This window comes from Protopterus annectens, chromosome 7.part1, assembly GCF_019279795.1.
Source record: "Protopterus annectens isolate FY-2018-M chromosome 7.part1, PAN1.0, whole genome shotgun sequence".
NCBI lineage: Eukaryota > Metazoa > Chordata > Ceratodontiformes > Protopteridae > Protopterus > Protopterus annectens.
In genome coordinates this window covers 341,170,999-341,196,043 of record NC_056740.1, presented here as the reverse complement: position 1 = coordinate 341,196,043, position 25,045 = coordinate 341,170,999, and the positions used below count along the sequence as shown (strand labels likewise).

At 42.3% G+C, this 25,045-nt stretch overlaps 1 protein-coding gene across 2 annotated transcripts in view; it reads right to left on the bottom strand.

The window, feature by feature from the left end:
* IL17RD (interleukin 17 receptor D) overlaps nt 1-25,045 on the bottom strand; it is a 693,504-nt gene that overhangs the window by 207,517 nt on the left and 460,942 nt on the right. The window contains exon 5 of one of the 2 annotated variants that reach the window (XM_044078768.1): nt 19,848-19,965. In XM_044078768.1, coding sequence (XP_043934703.1) covers nt 19,848-19,965 — 118 coding nt within the window. Of the gene's footprint in view, nt 1-19,847; nt 19,969-25,045 lie in introns of both variants that reach the window. The other variant, XM_044078767.1, reaches the window with a different exon arrangement.

The following is a 25,045-nucleotide window of genomic DNA, read 5'->3' as shown; positions in this document are numbered from 1 at the left end:
CTGCACAGGGGATAAGAATGAGTGCCCCCCTGCTTGTTTATGTACCACATGACCGTGGTGTTGTCTGTCTTTATCAGTAGTTGTCCCGGATGAAGTAGGTCCTTGAAAGCTGTCAGGGCATTTTGAACAGCTAGCATCCCTTTTTGATTGATATGTAGATGCTTTTGGTTTGTGGACCAGGTGCCCTGAATGCCTCTTCCTGCCATGTGTGCCCCCCAGGCATAATCTGATGCATCCGTCGTTAGGCTCTGCCTGGCTGGGGGTAGTGAGAATGGCTGTCCCTTGTTTTGGTGACAAGCCTTTGCCCACCATCGTAACTCCTGTTGCAGGCAGGGAATTAGAGTAATCCTTGTTTCCAGACTGTGGCAATGTTGCGTCCCAACACTTTTTAGGTACCATTGAATTTACCTCGTATGCAGTCTTGCATATGGAATTAGTAAGATGCAGGATGCCATGAAGCCCAACGCCTGCAGAATTTTTATTGCATATAACTGGGCCTTTGTTGCCATTTCCTTGAAATAGGGAGTCAGTTGCCTTTGTTTGTCTGGAGTGAGATAAGCCATCTGGGCAGTTGTATTTAAGCTTGCACCCAGGAATATTATCTCTTGAGAGGGTACTACTTTTGATTTCTTTTGTTGACTGCGTACCCTAGGCATGTTAAAAGTCTTATCACAAACATCAGATGCTGTAGTAGAATGTCCTTGTTCTCTGCTTGTATGAGGCAGTCGTCCAAGTAAAGATATATTTGTATTCCTCTGTCTGCAGAATGCAATTACTGGTGCCAGGCACTTTGTGAAGACCCTGGGCGCAGTAGATAAGCCAAAGGGCTGTGCAGAGAATTGGTAATGCTTTGAGCCAGCCTTGAATCTGAAGAATCTTCTGAATATTTGTCTGATTGGGACATGCAGATATGCCTCTTTTAGGTCTAAAGTCACGATCCAAGTCTTGCTGCCCAGCATGGGCAGAAGCTGCTGTAAGGTCAACATCTTGAATTTTGGTATATCCAGGAAAGTGTTTAGAATAGATAGGTCCAGTATTGGTCTCCATGCTTGGTCCTTTCTCGGTACCAAGAACAGTCTTGAGTAAAATCCTTGTCCCTGCTCTTGCTGAGGTACTTGTTGAATAGCCCTCATGTCCATGAGAGCTACGACTTGTTTTTGAGCCTCTGCCCATTGATTTTTTTGGCAGGTCTGGCCAACCTTTTGCCCTTGGTAGGGTATGGAAATGAAACTTGTAGCCTTGAGACACTATGTCTAGAACCCATTTGTCCTGGGTTATAATGTGCCAATTTTGAGAAAAAAAGTGCTAGTTTTCCCCCCCAAGGGTGCTGCCAGAAGATAAGTGTTTGGTGCAGGCAGGGGGAAATCATTGGGACTGTTTCCTGTATGATTGTGATTGGTCCTCTCCACCTTTGGAGGTAGAGGCACTTCACTGCTTAGACCTGTAGGATCCTTGCGGCTGTGATCTGCCCCTAGGGCATTTGGATCTGCCCCTTTGAGGTCTGTCTGAGACTGGAAAGGACCAATTCTTTGTAGGCCAGTGTCTGCTAAATCTAGGTGGCTGTACCTGTAAGAAATCCTAGTAGGATTGTTTCCTGAGGTAGATTGTCCTTTGTCCAGTGTAGGACGTCTTCTATTATGAGTGAGTTGTTGCCTGGAGGTATGTAGCAGCATATTATATTGATCTTCTTGGTATTTCTTATGGATAGGACAAAAAATAGGACTTCAGCATTTTGAAAAGTGGGTGGTGTGGTGTGCAGGAGCTGGAGGTTAAGGGTGTTTTTAAAGAGAACGGCTACTCCTCCTCCTTTCCTGTTTGTTCTATCAGATCTAAGTGTATTATACCCTGGGGGGAGAAAGTCTTCATCTTGGATACTGGGTTTAAGCCAGGTCTCTGCAATGGTGAGTACATCAGGGTTGTAGTGGGCTATGAATGCATGTAAGTCTGTTAGCTTGTTGGTAATACTTATGTTGAGATTTAGGATCAGCAGGTCAGATATTTGTTTGGCTGAGAGGGGACCTGGATTTGGGTGAATGTCACCAGAGGTTAGCGAGTGTCAGTATGTGTTCTTTAATATTAATTGTTTGTGAGCTTGGTCTATGAGAGTTTTTCTTAGTGTGGTGAGATGGTGTCATTTTTGTTAGTGAGTAATATGTAGTTGTAAGATTTATGATTGTGGGGCAAATGTAGAAGTGTGAGTGGGTTTGAGAGGGTGGGCTAGTGTGGGTAGTGTGATGGGAGTAGTTGTGCAGCAGTAGGTCTGTTTGTAAGAAAGTTAGGAAGGTTAGCGATAGTAGAGCTAGTGATAGGGATGTGAGTGCGGGTAACATACTACTTTGAGTGAGTAGTACAACTAGGATACCTGGCTAGTTGTGTGTGAGGGTAGAGGTCTGTTGTCTGGGATCAGTGTGGGATGTAACTGGATTGGAGGGTGGGGGGAGGTAGGATGAGTGGGTTGGGCTAGTTGTTAGGGAATTAGGGGTTGGACTACTGGTCAGGTGATTAGGGGTTAGAATATAAGTAGAAGTAGTGGGGGCAGGGAGGGGAGCGGAGCAAGCCCAAGTGCAGCGGGGGTGAGTTAAGCGGACTAACAGTGACTTCAAGTGTTTCTTTAGGCTTTGGTAAGTATGTAGTGTCAGCTTAAATGGTTATATGTTAAACTGAAATTTTAACTGTAGTTTAAACTGTATGTTTGCACCAAGTTATAGACTATGTTATGGGCACAGAGTATAATTTTCTGACATTCTTAAAAGGCTATAGAATTAAAGCTGGGGTTAGTTAAAGATGAAACAGGAGGAAATTAAATGCTATTTTATAGATCTGAATATTTCTCAAGAGAAAATGGGCTTTAGTTTGGGGGGGGGGGCACTAACTGGAGAGAAATATACAGCTGTTTATTCCTGGTGATGTACTCATCAGTACAGAGGTTTGATTAAGGAATCATACAGCAGAAATGTACTAATACACTCACTAACATCTGTTTAAGTTAATGCAGGTAAGGTATTTTACTGTCTAGACACTTGGAAGTTAAGTACCTACATTAATGTTTAGTCGTTTTAGTTGCAGGACAAGTGCCTGTGGGTGCTTAGTGCTCAAGAGAAAAATTGAAAATTCCACTGCTTGATATAAGGTCCCAGGGCTGGAGTTGGGGCTCTCCTGGGTGGTCTTAAGTTTTTGGCCCCTCTGAGAAACTGCTTGAACAGTGGATGAGAGAAGAGGGGTGGTTTTGTGTTGTAATGAGCTGAAATGGCTGAGGCATGAATTTTGATGAAGGAAAAGGAAAGGCCCTTGTGAAGCATTGCAGTTAAGTATTGAATAATCTGAGGTAAATTGGGCACTGCTATTCCCATCCCCTGAGTTTGGTTCCAGGAACAGAATCTTTTCCATTTTTCAGCATAAGATTTTCTAGTACTAGGCCTCCTTGCCTCCAGAATGACATCCAACATTTGTTTAATGAGGGATGGTAATGGAGAGATCAGGTAATTAGCCAGGTTGCCAGGTTCAGGGTTTGAAACTGAGGGTGCAGAATCTGGCTCTTCTGCTGAGACAGCAGGGTAGGGGTCTGCGGTAGGTGCCATGGTGGCAGCAGTGACACACTGCGCAAGAGGGGGTACCAGTACTGGCGTGGCCAGTCTGGTGCAATCAGAATCATCCTTGGTTTGTCCTGTTTGATCTTTAGTAGTACCTTGGAGAGGAGAGGCAGAGGAGGAAAGGCATAAAGAGATAGATTTTTCCAGGTGAAGGACAGGGCATCCACTTTCCAAGCTTGTTTGTGGGGAGTCCTTGTGCAAAATTTGTCCAATTGGTAGTTTTGGGGGGAGGCAAACAGGTCTATATCTGGGTTTCCCCCATTTGCTTATCAACATGTTGAATGTCTTTGGTTCCAGTTTTCACTTGTGTGGGTCCATGAGATTTATGCTTAGTTCGTCTTCCAGTGTATTTAGCTTTCCTGGCAAGAATTGAGCCTGTAGGTTCACTTGGTAGTTCAAGGCTGTGTTCCACAGAGCCATGGCTAGTCTGCAGAGAGGGTATGAGTGGGTTCCCCCCTGCTTGTGTACCACATAACAGTTGTGTTGTCAGTCTTTACCACTAATTTTCCTGGAAGAATGTGGTCCTTGAAGGCTGTCAGAGCATTCTGTATAGCTAACATTTCTTTTTGATTGATATGCAGGTGCATTTGACTTGGGTTCCATCTGCCCTGAATGCACTTCCCTGCCAAGTGATCCCCCCCCCCCCCATGCATAGTCTGATGTGTCTGTTAGGGTTTGGGCAGCAGGGGGTAGAGTGAATGGCAGTCCCTTGTTTTGGTGGCAGGTCTCTGCCCACCAAAGGAACTCTAACTGTAGGCAAGGTATGATAGGAATCATTGCTTCTAGATCCTGAGAATGTTGACACCATAGACTTTTTAGATACCATTGTAGTTTCTTCATATGTAGTCTTGCATATGGAATTAGAAGAATGCAGGAGGCCATGAACCCCAAGGCTTGCAGTATTTGTCTTGCAGATAGCAGGGTCTTTGTGGCCATTAGTTTGAAGTAAGCTGTTAAATGAACTTGTTTCTCTGGCGTGAGGAAAGCCATCTGGGAATTTGTGTTCAAGCTTGCTCCCAGGAACACAATTTGTTGGCAGGGTACAAGATGCGAGTTCTTTTCGTTTATGGTGTACCCCAGAGAAGTCAGCACCTTTTGTCTAAACGCCAGATGATTGAAAAGTATGCCCTGGCTTTCTGCATGAATTAGGCAATTGTCCACGTATGGGTATATTTCAATATTTATTTGCCTGCAAAATGCAATGACTGGAGCTAGGCACTTTGTGAATACCCTGGGCGCAGTAGATAAGCCGCAGTGCAGAGAACGGATAGTGCATGTAGCCTGCTTTGAAGCATTGGTATCTTCAATAAGATTCCCTTATTGGGATGTGCAGGTAGGCTTCCTTTAAATCCAGTATTGGCAACCAGGCATCCTTGCCAAGCATAGGAAGCAACTGGTGAAGAGTTAGCATCTTGAAGTTTGGGATCACCAAAAAAGTAATTAGGATAGAGAGATCTAGGATAGCACGCCAGGAGTTGTCTTTTCTGGGCACCAGGAAAAGCCTTGAGTAGAAACCTTGTCCTCTTTCCTCTTCTGGGACAGTTTGAATAGCCCTTATACCTAAGAGACAGAACTTGCTTTTGAGACTCTGCCCACTGATTTGGGGGTAGATCTGGCCACCCGTTTAGAGTTGGTAAAGTGTGGAAGTGGAATCTGTAGCCTTGGGAAACTTTAAAACCCATTTGTCCTGGGTAATGGAGTTCTTTTTTTTTGCCTGCATAGCAATTTTTCCCCCTAAAGAAGCAGTCAGTTGCAAAGGGCTTGGAAGTTTTAAAATGAAGTCATTGAGACGGTTTACCTGCTTTGGAAGTGTGAGCCCCCCCTTTTTAGTCTTGTGTGTACCTTGGGACTGGAGCCTAGGTGTTCTGCTGGTTCTGGGTTTGGACTAAGAAGGCCTGGAAGAGACAGGAAAGGACCAATTCTTAGACGGCCAATGCCTAATAAATCTTGGAGGCTGTAATTGCAGGAAATCTTTAACAGTTTAAATAGATTTAGCTTTTTCCTCTACCTTTTTAAGTACTACTTCTGCTTTGTTGCCAAACAGGTGGTCCTGGTTTAAGGGAGCATCCAGCAATTTAGCTTTAACATGATCTGGCAAAGATTGCTCCTTACGGCAAGTATGCCTTCTAAACACAGACCCAGTGACAACAGCCCTGCAAGATGCCTCTACAGTGAATCAAAACCACATTGCAAAGTATGTTTTCCAACTTGTTCAGCAAAATGCATTAAATCCTGTAAATCCTTATTTTCATCACAGACAGCAATCCAATAATATGCTGATACTTTAACATATGAAACTGGCAGTTCAAGTCCCTAATGGCCAAGGTTGCTGAAGTGTATACCTTCTTACCCCATCTATCAAACGCCCTGGAATCTCTATCAGAAGGAGTTGGATTTTTGGCAGTAGTAGCCTTAATGCCCTTTGGTCCCTGTGAAATGGTCTCAGGATCCGCAGTAGGATTTTTAAAGAGGAACTTGAGAGAGTCAGGAAAGTACAGTTGTGTACACCTACCATAAATGTAGATGTTCGACTGTCTTCACTGTTGCAGTCATAACTGTAGGGTGATCCTGCCGGCAGGCAGCTCGAGGTCGGCCAGAATCCCAAAGTCTGGGTCCGGCGTCGGCTGTATAAGCTAGTATCCTGATGTCAGTACGCCTTGGTACATAGCCCTCAGCCGACGCCATCTTCTCCAGCCTTTCTTGCCCTAGATGTCAGAAGTCCCCAACAAATCAAAAATGAATCCAACAAGGAAACACAAATACACCACAAATAAGAGAAAAAGAGGGGATAGGAGGGAGGGAAACCCCGACTGCAACAGTGAAGACACTCGAACATCTACATTTATGGTAGGTGTACACAACTGTACTATGTTCTTCGTGTTTCACTGTTGCAGTCATAACTGTAGGGTGGAATCCCAAAGCAGTGTAGAGGGGGAGGAGGATTTAGATAGAAGAAGGGGAGGCAAGAATACCCTGCAAGACAGCAGAGGCAAAGCCTGCCCTAGACTTAGAAAACAAGGGGAGATTGTAGTGCTTGGAAAAAGTATGCACAGAACTCCAAGTGGCAGCTTCCAAGATATCCTTTGTAGGGACTCCTCTGAGGAAAGCTGTAGAAGTAGCAGCTGCTCTAGTAGAATGACTTCTAATGGTCCCTGGAAACTGTTTCCCATGATGAGTGTAACAAAATCTGATTCCATAAGCAATCCATTTGGAAATAGTTGGTTTAGAAATAGGTTTTCCAAGAGAACTGGAGGCAAAGGAAACAAACAATTGGTTAGACTTTCTGAAATCTTTAGTCTTGTCCAAGTAAAATCGTAACTGTCTGTGCACATCCAATGAATGCAAAATCCTTTCCCCTTTATTTTGAGGATTTGGAAAGAAAGTAGGAAGGTGAATTGTCTGATTTAAAGCCACTTTCGAAATCACCTTAGGCATGAAAGTAGGATTGGTCCTCAAGGATACTCTGTCCTGATGGAAAATAAGGTATGGTTCCCACAGCCATGAGAGCTTGCAACTCTGAGACCCTTCTGGCAGAGGTCAATGCTAACAAAAGAACAGTCTTCCAGGATAGAAACTTAATATCTGAAGATGCAGCAGGCTCAAAAGGAGGCAAAGTAAGTTTTTCTAAAACATAATTAAGATCCCAGGCAGGGACAGGAGGGGTCCTTGGAGGCCGCAAATTTATAGCCCCTCTCAAGAACTGCTTCACCAAAGGATGAGAAAAAACAGGAGGATCAGAACTGTAATGCGCAGAGATAGCAGAAGCATGTATCTTAATGGAAGAAAAGGAAAGTCCTTTAGATAAAAGTTCCGAAAGGTAAAGCAAAATAGAGGAGAGATCAGGAACCTGAGGATCAGAGCCTCGGTCCTGCATCCAAATAGAAAACCTCTTCCATTTAGAGGCATAGGATTTTCTAGTGCTAGGCCGTCTAGCTTCCATAAGAGCATCCAAAACTTGTTTGGGTAGAGTAGAGGAAATCAAATTCCTTTGAAGAGCCAAGCTGCCAGGCAAAGGGTCTTGAGATTGGAATGTAGTAACTGACCCTGATGCTGGGACAGAAGCGAAGGGTTCAGTGGGAGAATCCAAGGAGGCTCCGAGAACAGGAGCTTTAAGGTTGGATACCAAAACTGTCGAGGCCAATTTGGAGCAATCAAGATGAGGAACTTGGGCTTGTCCTGTTTTATCTTCAGTAGTACCCGAGGCAGTAGAGGAAGAGGAGGGAAGGCATATGCTGAAAGGCTTCTCCAGCTGAAGGACAGGGCATCCACTCTCCATGCTGTTTTGTGGAAGGACCTGGTGCAAAAGCGAGGCAGCTGATGATTGAGATGGGATGCAAACAGATCTATCTGGAGACATCCCCAAACTGCAGTAATCCTGTTGAACAAGTTGGTGTCTAGCATCCATTCGTGAGGATTTGTAATGTTTCTGCTCAGGCTGTCTGCTAAGAGATTCTGTTTCCCTGGAATGAATTGAGCCTGGAGACGCAGATTCAAATTTAGAGCTGTGTCCCTTAACCCCATAGCTAGTCTGCAAAGGGGGTATGAATGAGAACCCCCCTGCTTGTTGATGTACCACATGACCGTGGTGTTGTCTGTGCGAATTAGCAGAGGCCCTGGTTGTAAAAGGTTTTTGAAGGCTAAAAGGGCATTTTGAACTGCCAACATTTCCTTCAGATTGATGTGCCAGTGAAGATGGTCCTTTGTCCAGGTTCCCTGTTGGCAATTGTCTAGAAAGTGTGCTCCCCAAGCATAATCCGAGGCGTCCGTGGTTAGGATTTGAGAAGGTTGAGGGAGACGAAAAGGTTTTCCTTCGTTTAAAGTGCAAGCCCTGGACCACCAGAGGAACTCCTTCTGGAGGCAGGGGATCAGAGGAATCAGAATATCCAGATCGTGGTAATGCTGTGACCATACACTTTTCAGATACCATTGAAGCTTTCTCATGTGAAGCCTTGCGTTTGGAATCAACAGAATGCAGGAAGCCATGTAGCCCAGAGCCTGCAGGAATTTCCTTGCAGTGAGCTGAGATAGAGTTGCCAAGGTGTTGAAAGTAGAAGCCAGCTGAGTTTGTTTTTCTGGAGTGAGGAAGGCCCTTTGTAGGGTTGTATTTAAGAGGGCTCCCAAGAATACCATTTGTTGAGAAGGGATCAAATGTGACTTTTTTATGTTCACTGAGAATCCCAGTAGTAGGAGAAGACGTTGAACAAAGTCCAGATGTTGAAGCAGAAGATCTTTGCTGTCTGCCTGAATAAGGCAGTCGTCCAAATAGGGGTAAATCTGGATCCCCTGAAGTCTGCAGTAAGCCACTACTGGTGCCAGGCACTTGGTGAAGACTCTGGGCGCAGTAGATAAACCAAAGGGCAGAACAGAGAATTGAAAGTGCCTCGAACCTGCCTTGAATCTGAGGAATTTCCTGCGTTCTTGTCTGATAGGGATATGCATATAGGCTTCCTTTAAGTCCAATGTCACCATCCAGGCATCCTGAGAGAGCATTGGAATTAGCTGTTGCAGAGTAAGCATCTTGAACTTTGGAATTTCCAAAAAGGTGTTTAACACAGAAAGGTCCAGAATAGGTCTCCATGAGTTTTGTTTTCTGGGAACCAGAAACAGCCTTGAATAAAACCCTTTTCCCATTTCCGAGAGTGGAACAGGCTCTATGGCTCTCATGGCCAGAAGAGCATCCACTTGAGTTAAGGCCTCTGACCATTGAAGTTTTGGCAGATCTGGCCAACCGAGAGTCCTTGGCAAAGTGTGAAAGTGGAACTTGTAACCTTTTAAAATCACGTCCAATACCCATCTGTCCTGGGTAATATGAGTCCAATTTCTGTAAAAAAGAGACAGTTTTCCTCAGAGAGGGGTGTCCAGGTAAAGGGGTCCTGAAGCCCAACCGAGAGAGTCATTTAGTTTGCTTTCTTTGAGATTGGGATCTGTCTTCTCCCCTTCTAGGTGAAGAAGCAGTCCATTGTCTAGATCTGTAAGAGGTCTGGCCTTGACCACGACCTCTGGAGCGTCTATATCTTCCCCTTTGAGGCCTGTCAGACGTGGGAAAGGACCAATTTTTAGAGGGCCAATTCCTGGAAAATCTAGGAGGCTGAACTTGCAAGAAATCCTTTACAGTCTGCATGGATTTTGCCTTTTCTTCCATCTTTTTAATAACTTCCTCAGCCTTAGAGCCAAAAAGAACATCTTGTTGAACAGGGGCATCTAATAACTTAGCCTTAACCTGTTCAGGTAAACTTTGTTCACGAAGCCAGGCATGTCTCCTAATCACAGTACCAGAGGCAGCAGCCCTGCAAGAAGCATCCAAAGCATCAAAACCACAATGTAAGCTATGCTTGTTAACCTGTTCAGTAGCATGCAAAACATCCTGAAGTTCCTTATCCTCTGCACAAGCAGGAAGAGAAGCAAGCTTTTGATTTAAAACAGACAAAATAAATTGCTGATATTTAAACATATGAAACTGGCAATTTAAAGCCCTTACAGACAGGGTAGCAGAAGTATATACCTTTTTACCCCACCTGTCTAAAGCACGAGAATCCTTCTCAGAGGGAATAGGATTTTTAGAAGTAGCAACATTAGCAGCCTTAGAACCCTGAGAAATAGTTTCAGGATCTGCAGAAGGGTTTTTAAATAAAAATAAATGAGAGTCAGGAACCCTATAAAATCTATCAGGCTTAGAAGGAGCAGGAGGCATGGAATCAGGATTCAAATTAGCCTCAGAGAAAGCATCATCTACAATGTCCAAGACAGGAGGGATAGCTAAAGGCCTATGCTGAGGTAGAAGAAGAAATTCTCTAAGCCTCTTTTTGGAAGCAGAATATTCCTGTCCTTCCCAATGAAAATGTTCCCTCATCTCATGCAAGGTTTCTCCAAAAGAAAAATCCTCAGGCGGAGAGGCCGAGGGCAAAGAATCCTCAGCATCCGAATCCTCATAAGGGGGAAAGGAATAGTCCTGATCAGAGGAAGAAACAGAAGATACAGAAGCCTGGTCAGAGGAATCCAGAGTAACATCCTGTCGAGGCCTTTTCTCAGGAGGGGTGAGAACCCTAATCATTGTAAGCAAATCTTCAGCCATCCTCAATAATTGTTTTTGTGTCTTGGAAGTGGATTCAGAAGCAGCTTGAGCTGAAACTTTAGACTTAGTAGGAGTCTTTGTCTTTGCCTTTGCCTTTGAAATAGTGATATGAGTAGGCCTGAAAACCGCCTCAGAAGCCGGTACCTGCACAGCGGTTCCGGACCCATCTGAAGGAGCGTCGTCCGAAGGTCCTGCAGCAGTTAAAATAGTGGGCCTTGATGGCTCCCCATGGGAGTCCGTATCCGCCATCGGTTCAGAAGTGGCAGACGACAGGGACTGCAAGAGCGTCCCACTGGCGCCAGCCGAACCGACGCTGGCTCCTGCTGCAACGAGTCCTGTTTGGACCTCGGAGGCCTGTCTTTGTCTTTGCGCTTCTTTTGAACTCCGGTAGTGTCCGACGACATTCTGTAATTGAAGCGTCTGCCAAAATAATTTAAAGCCCAATCGTACCTGCGCTTGATAGTACGAGAGTTGAACCTGGCACAGAACCGACAACAAGAAACGTCGTGGTCAGGGCCTAAGCAAGGTAGACAGTAAGAGTGGAAATCTTTATGGGGTATTTGTTTCCCACACGCTATACAATTATTAACTTTTTCTGACATCGGAGGAACAAGAAAAAGATTCCCCAATGGGGTACTTAGCTTTGAGAAGAGAAGTAAGAACTTCGGACCGACAACAACCAAATACGCTGTTCAAAAATCGCCAACCAACGTTTTGCGAGCTGCTTTCCACTGCACGGCAAGAAAGACTGGAGAAGATGGCGTCGGCTGAGGGCTATGTACCAAGGCGTACTGACGTCAGGATACTAGCTTATACAGCCGACGCCGGACCCAGACTTTGGGATTCTGGCCGACCTCGGGCTGCCGGCCGGCAGGATCACCCTACAGTTATGACTGCAACAGTGAAACACGAAGAACATCCCTGTAATATCTATCTGGTTTTCTGGGAGCAGGAGGTAAGGAGTCAGGGGCCAAGCTAGATTCTGAAATGGCATCATCAACAATGTCCAGTACAGGGGGGATAGCTAAAAAGGCCTATGTTGAGGCAGGAGTAAGAAATCCCGAAGCCTTTTTTTAGAATTAGATTAATTCCTGGCTTTCCCAGCGAAAATGCTCCCTAAGAGTATGCAAAGTTTCACCAAGAGAGAAATCCTCTGGAGGGGAAGCAGAGGGAATAGAGTCCTCTGCATCAGAATCCTCATAGATAGATAAGAGTAAATCCTGGTCATCAGAGGAAACAAAGTTCAGAATCCTGATCAGAAGAAGAAGAAAATTGAGTCCTAGGTCTCTTAGAGGGGGAAGGTTGGCTTCCCCTGATTAAAGTAATAAGGTCTTCAGCCATTCTTATCATTTGTTTTTTAAGGATAGAGGCCTGACCATGTGGTCTGGGCGTCAGTTTCCTAGGCATGGTTCGAGTTTTACGCCTAGAAGAAGAAGATGGCGTCTGTTTAATATGCAAGTCAGTAGGCCTGAATGCACCCTTAGAAGTCGGTGCCTGCACAGTGGCTCCAGACCCATCCAAGGTAGAGACATCCGCAGGTTCCACAGTTGAAGCATCTCGTGGCATACTGGACTCCGAATGGGTCTCAGTAGAGGCCTGCGAATCTGAAGTAGCAGCTATCAGGGGCTGCAAAAGCATCTGAGTACTGGTGAACTGGCGACTAGCTTAGGAGAAGTGTTGTAGGCAGCTTTGGACCTAGGCGGCCTGTCTCTGTCTTTATCTTTGCGTTTTTTCAGAATGTCGGTAGTCGGGTGGCTTACCAAAGCCATATCTGGGTAATTGAACAGAGTACCAAAATACTTAGAAGCGTAAATATATCGATGACGAATAGTTCGTGGTTTAAATAAGGCACAAAACCGACAGCAAGGTACGTCGTGGTCAGGGCCTAGGCAAGGAATACAGTACAAATGAAAATCTTTATGAGGTATTTGCTTTCCACACGAAATACAATTATTGACTTTTACTGACATCGGTTTAGAGCAAGAAAAAGTTTCCCCAACGGGGTACTTAGCTTTAGTTGAAGACTTCGGTCCTTAAACTCTAAAACGAAAATTTCAGGAGTTGGCCGACCGGCACTTACGAACTGCTTCTGCTTCGGGCACCGCATGGCAAGAAAGACTGGTGTAATGGCGTCGGCTGCATGTTTTATACCCCTGACTATCTGACATCATGGAAGATGAGACAGCAACTGACGCAGGACCCAAGACTTTGATAACCAGGCTGACTGAGGGCTACTGCAAGCAGATAACCCAAATGTGATGACTGCAACAGTGAAACACGAAGAACATGTGTATATCCTTTTGACCAGTTAAGCAATGGAATAGTGAGCATGTCTAACTGGGGAATGTATTAAGTACAGCCTTTGAGTGACCCATGTCTGAAATGGTTGCAGAGAAAAGGCTGGTCATGATTCTGTGGTAGTAACTATGCTAGTCCTGACTTGGTTGGGAACTACCTGCTACTCATTCACTCATCAGTGGTCAGGAAAGAGGGGTAAAGCTCGAGGCATTAGTGGATGGTCAGAATATTAATGTGGAATGTAAACAGGCTTGGCAATACAGTCAAGACTGAAAGAATCATGTTTTATTCATTCATCAGGTAAGCTTACTAGACAGATTCCCTTTTTCAGGGGCAACCCAAGAGGAATATCTGGTTAAGTGACTTGCTCAATGTCACACAGTAGGAAGATGGAGGTGGGAAAATCAAACTCTGTATGCTGGACTACAGGAAACAGCTCATTAACATCTCAGATATTTAACCCTCGGGGCTAACATATTGACTAATGTGAAAATGCACCCATGTGGTTCTACTGCAGGAAAAGCACCTTTCTAAATTTAAACATGATATATTAATAAAATATGAGTATCAGTTGGTTTACTACTTCATTAGAATCATCTAAAAGCGAGAAGTAGTTTGCATTAGGAACTAGTTTCCAAGATAAATTGTTTCAAGAAGTTGCATCAAGGTGGTTTGCTGTAAGTTGCAATAAAAGGATGGTTGGAATGGAAAATTATTTATAATCCTACAATACTTGGTCTTCACCATCTCCCAGAATCACTGCTTTTAGAGCTGGGAAATATGACATTAGAATTTATTCAATTGCAGAAGGAGCATTATGTTAATGGCTGGGGATTTAAACTTGGTTACATCAGAGTTTAACATCCAGGATCAGCCCACAGCATTACCCACACCATAAGTATGGTAAAGACTTGGAAGTTTGTTTTTGTCGTGATGGGCTTGGATGATATGACACAAGTTAAAGATAGAGGGGACTACACAATTTACATACTATTTTAAAGTATATTCAAGCTATTCCAGAACAGATGGGATATATTTAACAAAGAAAGCCCTGTACATAGGGTTGGAGCAGTGGACACTACCAGTTTTTCAGATCATGCCTTTATTACTTGAGTTGGAAATGTGCAGCAAACAGAATAAAGTTAAAACACTGAAGACACTCCTCCTGTAAAGCTGGTTAAAGGAAAACCTGGCCTTGGATGCTGGCAGGAGAGCCACGAATACTGAGCCTAGTTATATCCTGTGGCATACAGGGGTAAAACCCTGTCTATGGTGATCAGACTATGATTAGTGACTTGGGAGCCTGATGGAGTTGTCAATGTGAGACAGGAATGAAACAAGCTTGCCTATCTCTTGGGACTGAGGTTGCACATGCACACAAACAAGACACCATTTTCTAAGGAGACCGGAAAAATGGTATTTACTAATAAATGGGTGGGGAATCTCCTGCTGTCTTATGTCACCTGGGGCTCAGGTGGGAATTTGATAGGAATATTACTGATCTTAAACAGGTGTAGTCAACTGTCAGAGAACAAAAATGTTTAAAAGGCTTAAGCTACAGCAGTGAACTATACCCCTATTTAATTACTAAGTGGCTCCCTATACAGGGGTGTAAATCTGTTAAATACACGGGAATGCATTTGGTCCCAATGTTGGCAGATACAATAAAGATTTTGTACAACAGGTTAAAATAAAAATGCAAGGGTTGCATCAGTAGCTGGAGAAGGTTGTCACTACACCATGCCCCAAAGAGTTACGCGAGACAATATTTACTACAAACATTTTTTTTACTCTAGCCTGCACAGGTGGTGTAAGTGGATAAAACCTTGACTACAGCCCAGGTATAGATCAGGATCTTGTTGGCACAGGCAGGGGATGATGGATGGGCCAATCCTAGAGGTGAAAGTTGAATAGATTAGAAAACAACCAAACCACATTCCTCAAAGAATGGCTGGGCAGTGTGGAGTGTGCCTTGATGGTTGGCTCTGGCTCACCAAGCCACCACTTGGTGGTAAGTCTTCACATCTTCGTAAGTAGGTGGTGGAGCCATGCACTCATATGTGGTAATGCACAGTGCATCCCCATAGTGATGTGGGTTAGCTTCAGCCTTGGGCAAGCAGGCGAGTTAAGGCCAGAAAAATGCTCAGTGGATGAGATGCCTACAAGGGCCCAAGCAACCTTCAATACTGGCTGAGGGAGAGTTTCCCTGGTTGGCTTGCTCCCCTGTATGGTGCAGAGGTAGTTACTAGGTATGTGGTCCTAAGAGGCCACCGAGGAGTCCAGCTCAAATTTCCCAGTTGTCCCACAGCACTGCCAGATTAAGTGTCTTGTCTCAGAGTCCCACAGTAGAGCAATGGAGACTGTGAGACTCAAACTCTGCACTACAGGATTTGGCTCATAACTTTACCCCTTTGTTGTAACTGACAGAGTGCTGGATATCTCCCTCATACATGAGAACAACTTGGTGTAGCCTGAGAGAGGAAAGCTTGATGTTACTTAGAGGGGCAAAAATATAAATGAAAACAAATTTACTGTATGCATATGCTCTCTCTTCAGTCCCTGGAAAAATCTTAATTGCAAATCAGAGAAGCCAAAGATAGTGGGAGGGGGAGAGGGAGAGGGTTACTGGATCCACAATGGTATTAAGAGAATAAATCGGTTGAAATTTTTTTGTGAGGCTGTACAGGTCCTTGAATGAAGTTAAGAAATCAGTAAAAATAGTTCATAGGTTAAGTGGCACAAACTGAAAAAGCATCCATTATATGAACATTGACTTAGACAATATTGTTTGCTGAAATATGATATTCAACCTAAAAAAGCATAAAATCTCTACGCGGAAGTGCTTTCATAAATATTTTCATACACCAGTTAGACTGAGGCTATGTTTCCAGTCATCTCTGATGACTGCTGGAAATGCTAAGACAGATTCCAAAGAATAAGGTTAATTGGGGGGGTGGATGTCCTAGGTTGGTGTATTATACAGCACAACTACAAGAATGCTTGTATTTCCTTTGGCTAGATATAATACATTCGTCTGTACAGACATTTCTATCAGATATCCCAAAAGAGGGGCACAGGCATAGTCCTAATGGGCACTTCTTTTGGATGACTTTCATTGTTACCCAAGAAGGTAATAACTTCAAAAACTGAAAAAAAGAGGATACCTCCAACAAATGGAGGAAATACTTATTTTGATGGAACAGCTTTCCAATACAGAGATATTAGTTAAAGAGGGGGAAGGGCTTTGGTACATAAATGTCTGCCCTGGCAACAACAGTGGTTGATATTTGTGTTGTTTTTATTAAACATTCTTCCAATATCAGCAATATTTTAATTATATTTTAGCATTTTATTTATAATAAATGAGAGTTAACGTTAGTAGTTACGTCACACTATCAAAACGAAGCTAATTTACATTGCAGTCTAGTTGCTAATGTACATTTCAAACTGTTTAAGTGAAATTTGAATCCGGTTACATTTTTTTTTCTGTTCGTTTTGTGGTCCCTTCAACTTCTGTTGCATCTTTTTAGTTTATTTTCTTGTTTGCTGCTAGCTACATTGACTCAATAAAATAAAAAAAGAAATTTAAAAAAAGAAAGAAAAATATATTTTAAGTTGGACTATACAGGATGACACTGCAGTGGTGGTGCTGCAGTAGCGTTGTCGCCTCACAGTTAGACGTTGCACGTTCGATTCTCAGTTAGAGCGTCTTCTGTGTGTCGGCATGCATGAATGGGCGTTCCTTCGTTGAAGGTTGTGCGTTAGGCCCGGCAAGCCAGCACGTAAAAATCTACTGCCAATCATTAGCAGACCGGAGTTCCGCTGTGGCGACCCCTAACCGGGAAAAGCCGAAAGACAGTTGTTACTATACAGGATGACAATCTTTTTAAACATTCAAGATACAAGCCATTCCAATCATTTCCTTCATGTAGCGCTTGATTTATCCACTAGATGGTGCAGAGGAGCAGAAGTTGTAAATATCACCTTATTACTTTATTTCTTCATCCTTTGCTAGGCAAACATGCAGCCATAGCTGGCTTTAGGCACCAGCGAAGCCTGCTGCCGCTGGGGGCCCCCAACTACAGCAAGTTATCTTATCTTGATATTTTGTAACATGTCTGTTAAACCAACAAAAGCTAGAACAGCATTCTTGTATGCTTAATAAATGGGGGGGGGGGGAATAATAACTCTTATTTTTATCTCCTTTAAAAGTCAAAGATCTTTAGTAATAGTAACAATGTTTTGTCAAGTAACAGGCTTCACAATTCCATTAAATGTTTTACCACTAACATAATGCCCCTGGCTTAGTTAAACCCTGCTGGTAGACATCATCTCCACTAAAACTAACAACATAGCTAGCTGTAGGTACTTACAATACCTGTGGCTGGGGGGGGGGGGGGAGGCTTAATCATCCCTGACTAAGTGGGGGCCCCACAAAAGCTGATGTTGGTTGGAGAAAAATGAGGAGAAAAAAATTTAATTAATTTTTGCTTGTACTGTTTAATCTGAACCGGGCTGTGATATGACCCTGTTAGGATAAAGCTGACAATAAACATGCATAAGGTTAGAACTAGAGAAAGATCAGCAGCCCGGGTGACTGATCTCAGTGCACACTATAGAGTTTCGGAAGAGCTAATGCTTCTGATCTTCAGGGATGGTTTCTTATTCGGGAGTTTAATAAAAGCTTCCAGAACACCAGATACTGTAACTCTCAATGTCTTTGCTGAAGAATTCTGCTCAGTGCCAAAAATAATAGCAGAATAAAGGCTCAAAATGAGGATTACATTTTAAATATTGCTCTAATTCACTTAAAAAGTTACTAGAATAGCACATTTTGCATTAACATGCAGTTTTTGGACAATAAGAAGTCCAAAACAATGTCTGGATTTACTAACCGTCTGTAATCTTAAATGATTTGCCTGCAAATAAAACTTTTTATTTTATTTTTTATGAAGGACATTATGAGGCAAAAATCAAGGAATATCTGTGAAATCGGGGACAGTGACAAGTACTCATTTACTCCTCAATGAGTTAAAGTGACTTACTCCTGCTGTTTGATGACTGCTAAACAGCAGTCACTGATCTGATGTGGCAGTACCAATGTTGCACAATGTATTGTTATTTGCTGAAATAAGTACAAAACTAGCATTGCTGTGACTTATGGATAAAGTGTGCATGTATAAAAAATATCACTGATTTATATCAGTACACACATCCACAAATGCCGGGACACACACATTTTTCTGCTGGGTTTCAGTAAAAAAAAATGCAGCTAACAAGTAATTACATTTTAAAAGTAAGGCATAAAATATATCACTGAACATTCAGACACTTGGAAATTCTAGGAATCTGGTGCGCCCCCCCCCCAACTCCCCAGACTGTATAAATGGATACAGAGGGGGCCCCTTATTCACCCTTGACTGTGTGGGGGCCCCACAAAAGCTGTTTCTAGTTGAGTAAAAATTAGATGAAAATGATTTAATTTTCTGCTTATGCTCTTTAACCTGAACAGGGCTGTGATATGACCTTGATAGGACAACACTGATAATGGCCTCTGCTATAAACCGCACCCACTTTCCTCACAATCACACATCAGACATGTATACAGGTGTCTGTCTTTGGGGGCTAGGGTTGAGGAGTGAGGAGGCATGCTATGTATATGTATTGCAGCAATCACTTGAAATGCATGACTGTGCCCATATGAACCTTTGCTTTCATTCCAATCTAACACCAGAGAGTATCCTCACAACAAAGTGGCTTGTTAATTTATTGTGAGCTACGATTTTGTCAGCTTTGAATATTAAGCCTTGGGCATAATTTATGTCTTCACTGAAATAAAAAAGTAAGACTCCAATTCTTTCTTACTCATGAATTTTGTTTAGGTTACCGTTGAATTAAAAATGCTTTAAAATGTATTCTAGAGCATCTATAACCCCAATGGCTTCTGGGAGAGTGACTTAATTGAGTTATTTCCTAAATGGTTATCACTGTGCTGTCTTGGTCAGGAAAGGCATGTTGAAAGGATGCAAAGAAAATTAAAGCTGAACAGCAACACTGCATTTCTTTCTTTAATCATAATTTTTGTTCAAGCCATCATTGGATGAAAACGTGCAAAAAGAAAAAAAAAAAGACATAAAAGCACTTCAGAGCATATACAAAGTCATGGCTTCTTGAAAAAGCTGAAGAGAAAAGTAAAATATGAAAAATGGAAGAAAAAAGTAACTTCCATGGTGTGGGGAACCCAAGATGGGGAGAAACAAAGGGGAGCACTGGAAAATGTATGTGTGTGTTGGGGGGGGGGGTGAAGTAGGCAGTGGCCTAGGGTACCATTTAAACTAAGTCCATCAGAGTACAGAGTTGTTGTAATGTATCCTTGTTACATCTAAATGACAATAACTGTGAATGTCCCTTTGTGAGAAGGGCCAACATACTGTGGTACATAAGCTTGTTGCAATGTAAGAGCATTGTAGCTACAGGCCAGTCTGTGTGTACTACTCCTAAAGGTTTGCAGCATGAGCTAAATGGATGGCTAGGAAGTCTGGCAGAGACAGGGTGATACTTAGGAAGTGCTCAGGGGCCCCCAACTTGACATTTGCTGGAGGTCCCCAAAATGCTAACACCGGCCCTGCATGCAGCCTTCCTTTTGCATTTTTTCATACAATTATTACTGCACGTAATTACTTTTCTTTTCATTTCTGCTTCCAAGATGCTTTAATGTTAAATACACGTATGTTATAAGATAAACAGAATATGATCAAAGTGTCACAGCCATCCCAAACAATGTTAAACTTAACAGGGTCTATCATTGACTTAACTTAGTAACAAAAATGCATACCTCTAGCCCTAGAAATGAAACTACATAAAAGGCAGCTGGTTATCATGCTCACCTGAAGTGGTGAAGTACAAAGGTGGGTAGTGGCTTTCATTTCTGATTGACGGAAAAGGTACGATTTTTACAGTGTAACTGGATTCGAATTTCAGCTTCAGGAAAGGCTGTGATTCAATCTGCTGTGTAGAAAAACAAGGAAACAAAGTCGGCTGAATTTTTTTCAGTGCATCAAAAGCTGGATCATTAGGTTGATAGTTTAGCACCATACCATGAATGGGTCTCGGTAACAAGGCACTTAAACTTGGTTTGTTTATATTCTATTTTATGTTTATATATTTTCTGCTCACTTTTGTAAACAGTGGTTGAGTAACTACAGTAAGTAAGGCATGCTTCAATAAACAATAGGAAATTCAGAGGCAAAAAAAAAAAACAAGTACTTCTGTCATTTTTCTGGAGAACACAAAGAAAGCGCTGTTGCATAAAAAGTCAAAAGCTCCTCGTCTTAAATTGCCTATAACATTTCAGACTGCCTACTACTATTTTCCAGAGGCATTTTCTAGTTCAAGCCTTGCTCTGGGAAGGTTATTAACATTATACACAAGATGTCGTACTCACCAAAGTTTTCAAATATTGTTCTTACATGGTTATTGTAAATATGTATGAACGTAATTTATTCACATATTCTCTATCAGCAAGCAATACATGATAGTATACGTTATTGCAGGATTATACTGTTACACGAGTTATGGGGTTCACTGCAAAAATATTCAGTTTCTTTTTCAGTCAAGATAAAGCAATATGCCACCAGCCATATTGCGAATAAATAGAAAGCTGTGCTGGTGTAGAGGAATAAAGCCCAGACTGGAACCTAGGTGACCAGAGCCTAGGCACCTGGTAAAACTGGTGTGGGGGAAGAGAGAAATGGATACTTACTTTACCTGCTTCTTCTTGGGTTGAATTTTGGGGACACATGGCTTAAGTATGCTTGCGTCAATTGTGATACTTGAGCAGTGGGACTTTAATGCTGATGAAAACTTGGGGCAGGATACTTCTCTACACAAGTGAGGGTCAGGTCCCTTGTTGCATTACTGCACACCATCTATGATAAAAGCTCGGCAAGCCAGAAGGTCTGTACCTTACAAATGCTTTAACAATAAACAATGGTCACGATCAAAAAATAAATGCCAGTATTCAAAAATTTTACTTGCACTACATTGTAACAAAAACTATATGTACCACAGAACATGATTGTTAGCCTTTGTTGAGTGTTCTTGAAATCCATTTTTTCAAACATACAAATAGGTCATCAGTGACCCATCTAAATGGGCTTCTGTAGTCATTACAGCAATACAATACAGAGGTTAAAGTGACATAAAATGAAACAAAACATGTCTATTTTGACATTTTCATAAAATGCTGTGTACATCTGATGAAAACACAGATTCAGTAACAAGCTTAGAAGCTTAATGCCTGCTGCCCTGTGTTGAAAATGATATGTACCTCTATAATCCTCAATGTCACTTTTAAAGCGTGGTTTTAAGGACGTATCAGATTGTTTCAAAAGTAAGGGAGCCACTGACTCAAAGCAGTCGCATTTACTTCTACATTGAATAAAAATCGTAAGGCTAATTGCTTTTCTGTATGTACTGACCCTTACAGAAGTATAAGTCCGATACAACAATCGGAAATAGGAAAGGGTTATTCATGTCCAGAAAACAAGTCCTAGATCCCTATTCAGGGAGCAGTATGATATGAAGAAGAGGAATAGCTTTTAAAGTCCGAGCAACTGAGGCTACAAAAGCCTTAATGAAGGACATTTGAACCCTTTCCAGCTGGCAAAAGAAGGAAGCATTATACTCTATGGCTGATTAGCTGTACAATGGAATTGTGACCTCTAGTGGTACTATTCTAATGCAGATCTAATTGTTTTCAGTAGAAAAATGTGACAGACTGAGTGAAATTTGCAACTGCCTTTCAGTAAAATACAGCTTTACTGTGCAGTGGTTAATGTAACTACTTCATTAAGGACTGTAACTAAAACTGTGGTTGCTGAAAAGGGAAATCTATTTTCAGAGGTCACTTCACACAATCCACTCTGAAGGCAGGAAAATAACTATTGGTGAATTGTGTAAAGTGGACGATAATCGCTCTCCCTTTACAACTCTGTCAGCCCTCAAGTATGCACTTAGGACTGGGAATCTTACTACCGGTCACAAACAGATTTTGATTACTGTTACCATTTGATCATATAATATAATAAGAAATCACTGGAAACCAGGGTGGAGTAGATGCACTTAGAAAACCTTTTAATATCCACAATTAAATTTGAGGTATGCTTTTAGTACCAATTTGAGCATAACTACTCTTTGTAACTTCTACTGTTTGTACAGCTGTGCCTTTAAAATAAGAAATGAATTATCTGCATGGAATGGAATTTATTTTCCCTATACATATCTGGGCAGAGAGAGAAATTGGTCAGTTTTGATCACTGCTTTATTTGGTTGACAATTTTCAAGTAATTAAAACATTAATTAAATAAACAAGCAATGCAATGTACACTCATTTGCAGAACTTAAAGTGCAAGGTTTCTTAAAATGTTACTCCAGGTCAAAAATGCATTACCTTAACTTAAGTCTCGCTCTCCCTCCACCAGATATGTCACAATGCACATTGGAAATGTCTTATTCAAAACGAAGACAAAACACGAAACACTAATTGGGACTCCGATAACAGTGGCACCGATCTACACCTTCTTCCCAAATTTGTTAATCATTTGGCTTTCCTTATCATTGGGAATAGTATTGAGAGTGGGTACGAGTTCTGATGCTTCTCTGGCTACCCAGACACCACTGCTACATCTGCCACATGGTTCTCATAAAGGTTGTAGGCACAGTGGTGCAGCGGCTAACATTGTCGCCTCACAGCAAGAAGTTCTTCGCTTCAATTCTCAGCTGGGGTGCCTTCAGTACAGTCTGCATGCCCTCCCTGTGTTTGCATGGGTTTCCTCATGGTACTCTGGTTTTCTCCACATTCCAAAGAGACATGCATCTGGAGCATTTCTCCCTGGGCCTCCACTGAAAACAGGCACTGTCCTAGTCTGACATTTCCAGTCAACAAATGTTAAATAAATAAATAAATAATTAATTAATTAATTAATTAATTAATTAATTAATTAATAAGTTAATAAATAAAAATGTGTAACCTATGATGCTTCCAAGATGCAGGCTGGATGCTCAGTTCCTTAACATGCTGTTAAGAATGCATCTCTCTCAATGTCTCAAAAGCAGAGGAACTGCCACAGTTATAAGGGCATACAGATGCAGTAAATCAAAACAGCTGAGTATCTGACGTCTCTGGCTTACTACCCAAGATGGCCTTTCGTGTTACAAAGTGCAGTCTGTAAATAAGATTTCCTACCTAGGTGGAGTAGAGGACATGACAACATCAGTACCCATGTCATACCCAATGGGAGAGACATTTGGGAAAAGTAGTCCAATTCTTAAACTTACCTCTCATAGGAGGATTCCTTCTTTCTTCGGACAAAGGGGACTCCAGTCATTAAGGGCAGGCCTGCATTTGGCTGCAGGTTCTGCAAACCTAAATAAACCCATAAGCCAAAGAAATCCATTTATAGGGAACAGTCTGGGGGGGAAGGTAGCAGGGAAGTGTAGATACCGCCCTAATACTAGAGGCCAAGAAAACTGCAGAGTTATGTGTTGATGCCCTGTTTTCCCTTCTCAGTCCTCTTTAGTGGGGCTGTCACCTTAGAAGCCAGGGACTGATGAAAAGCTTTACTGACCCCCACACTGTGATGCTGGAAGTCTTTCCTGACTAAAACTGTAGATACAGCTCCCATTTCTGAAATGACAAGGAACACTTTAGCCACAGGTGTCCGAGGTGAAATGTTGAGTATGAACTCGAGTGTTTTTGGCTTGATGGGACAAACCTGGATCCACAGGCATGATGGCCTTCAAGAAATCTTTGCCAGACAGAGGCCTTGGAACCCTAAAATGTGTGTGGGTGGGGGCTACAAAAGCAACTCACATAGGACATATGTCTTGAAACAAAGCAGACACATTAGATGCCACAGCCACATCACCTAGGCCCCTGACTGCTTTCACCTTAGCACCATCTTCTAATTGCTTTTTAGAAGGGACATTCAAGGTCAGGGCTGAAATGGAAGACAAAATGGTAGTAAAAGCCAAGACCTTGAATCTCTTCTGGGCTGTACAATTTTTAGGGAATGCCCCCCATCCTAAGGGTTTTGGATGTAAACCTTTGAAATACATTACACCTGTCAGTACCACTCTGTGTCTGAACAGAACAAACTATGGTAGTCTTTGAGATTGCTCTAACCTACAAGAGCACCTACCTTCTTTCCTAGGGGTAGACATGCCATAACATATCTTAACCAGGCATCTAAACCCTACTAAAATACATTGAATTAATTGTCACTAACATCAAATAAATAAGAAAATTTCCCTAAGAAGGTACTTTCTTGACTGAGCTTGGCAGAAGGCCAGTCATCACCACATTACAAATGTACAACATTAGTAAAACTCCTATGAAATGTGGCAAGAAAGACCTGAACTAGCACAGGCATACAGTGAATGTCCAGGTATCTCTAATGGGAGAATATTCACCCAGCCTCGAAGTAGAACAATGCTGAGTTCTGAAAGTCAGCCCAAATGTTGGGTCTTCTGTGGTTGATGTCCCAAATAATGACGACAGTGCTCATACAGAACATTTCACTTTACTTCTGAAGGCCATCCCTTCTTACAGTTTAATATTAACCCTCCCTTTCTACTACTGATGTGACTGGGAAAAGATATAGCAGAGATAGATGGATCCAAACTTATCCAAATACTCTTCCTGTATGGCCTTGCCATGAACTTTGTAAATTTTATAGCCATACACTGTACAATATTTGCTGCCGCTCTGCTATCTAAACATCTCCTTCAGCTTAGCCTGCATGTTACTTTGACCAGAGCTTTGTGCCACTGAGGTTTTACCATATTATCTGGACAGTGGATTTTGCAGTTTTTCTGAAAAACTCCAGCTATGGGTACCCAGTGCAGATACAGAAAATTAAAAGCACTCATCTTCATAACTCTCAACCTCTTAGAGAAAGAAATCTGGACAAAGACATTAATAAAAGTGGGGCAGAGGCCCAAAAATAGGACAATTTTTAAATATTGCTCCTACAAACTTAGAAAGTTGATAGAATAACAGGTTTTTCATAAGCATGAATTTTCT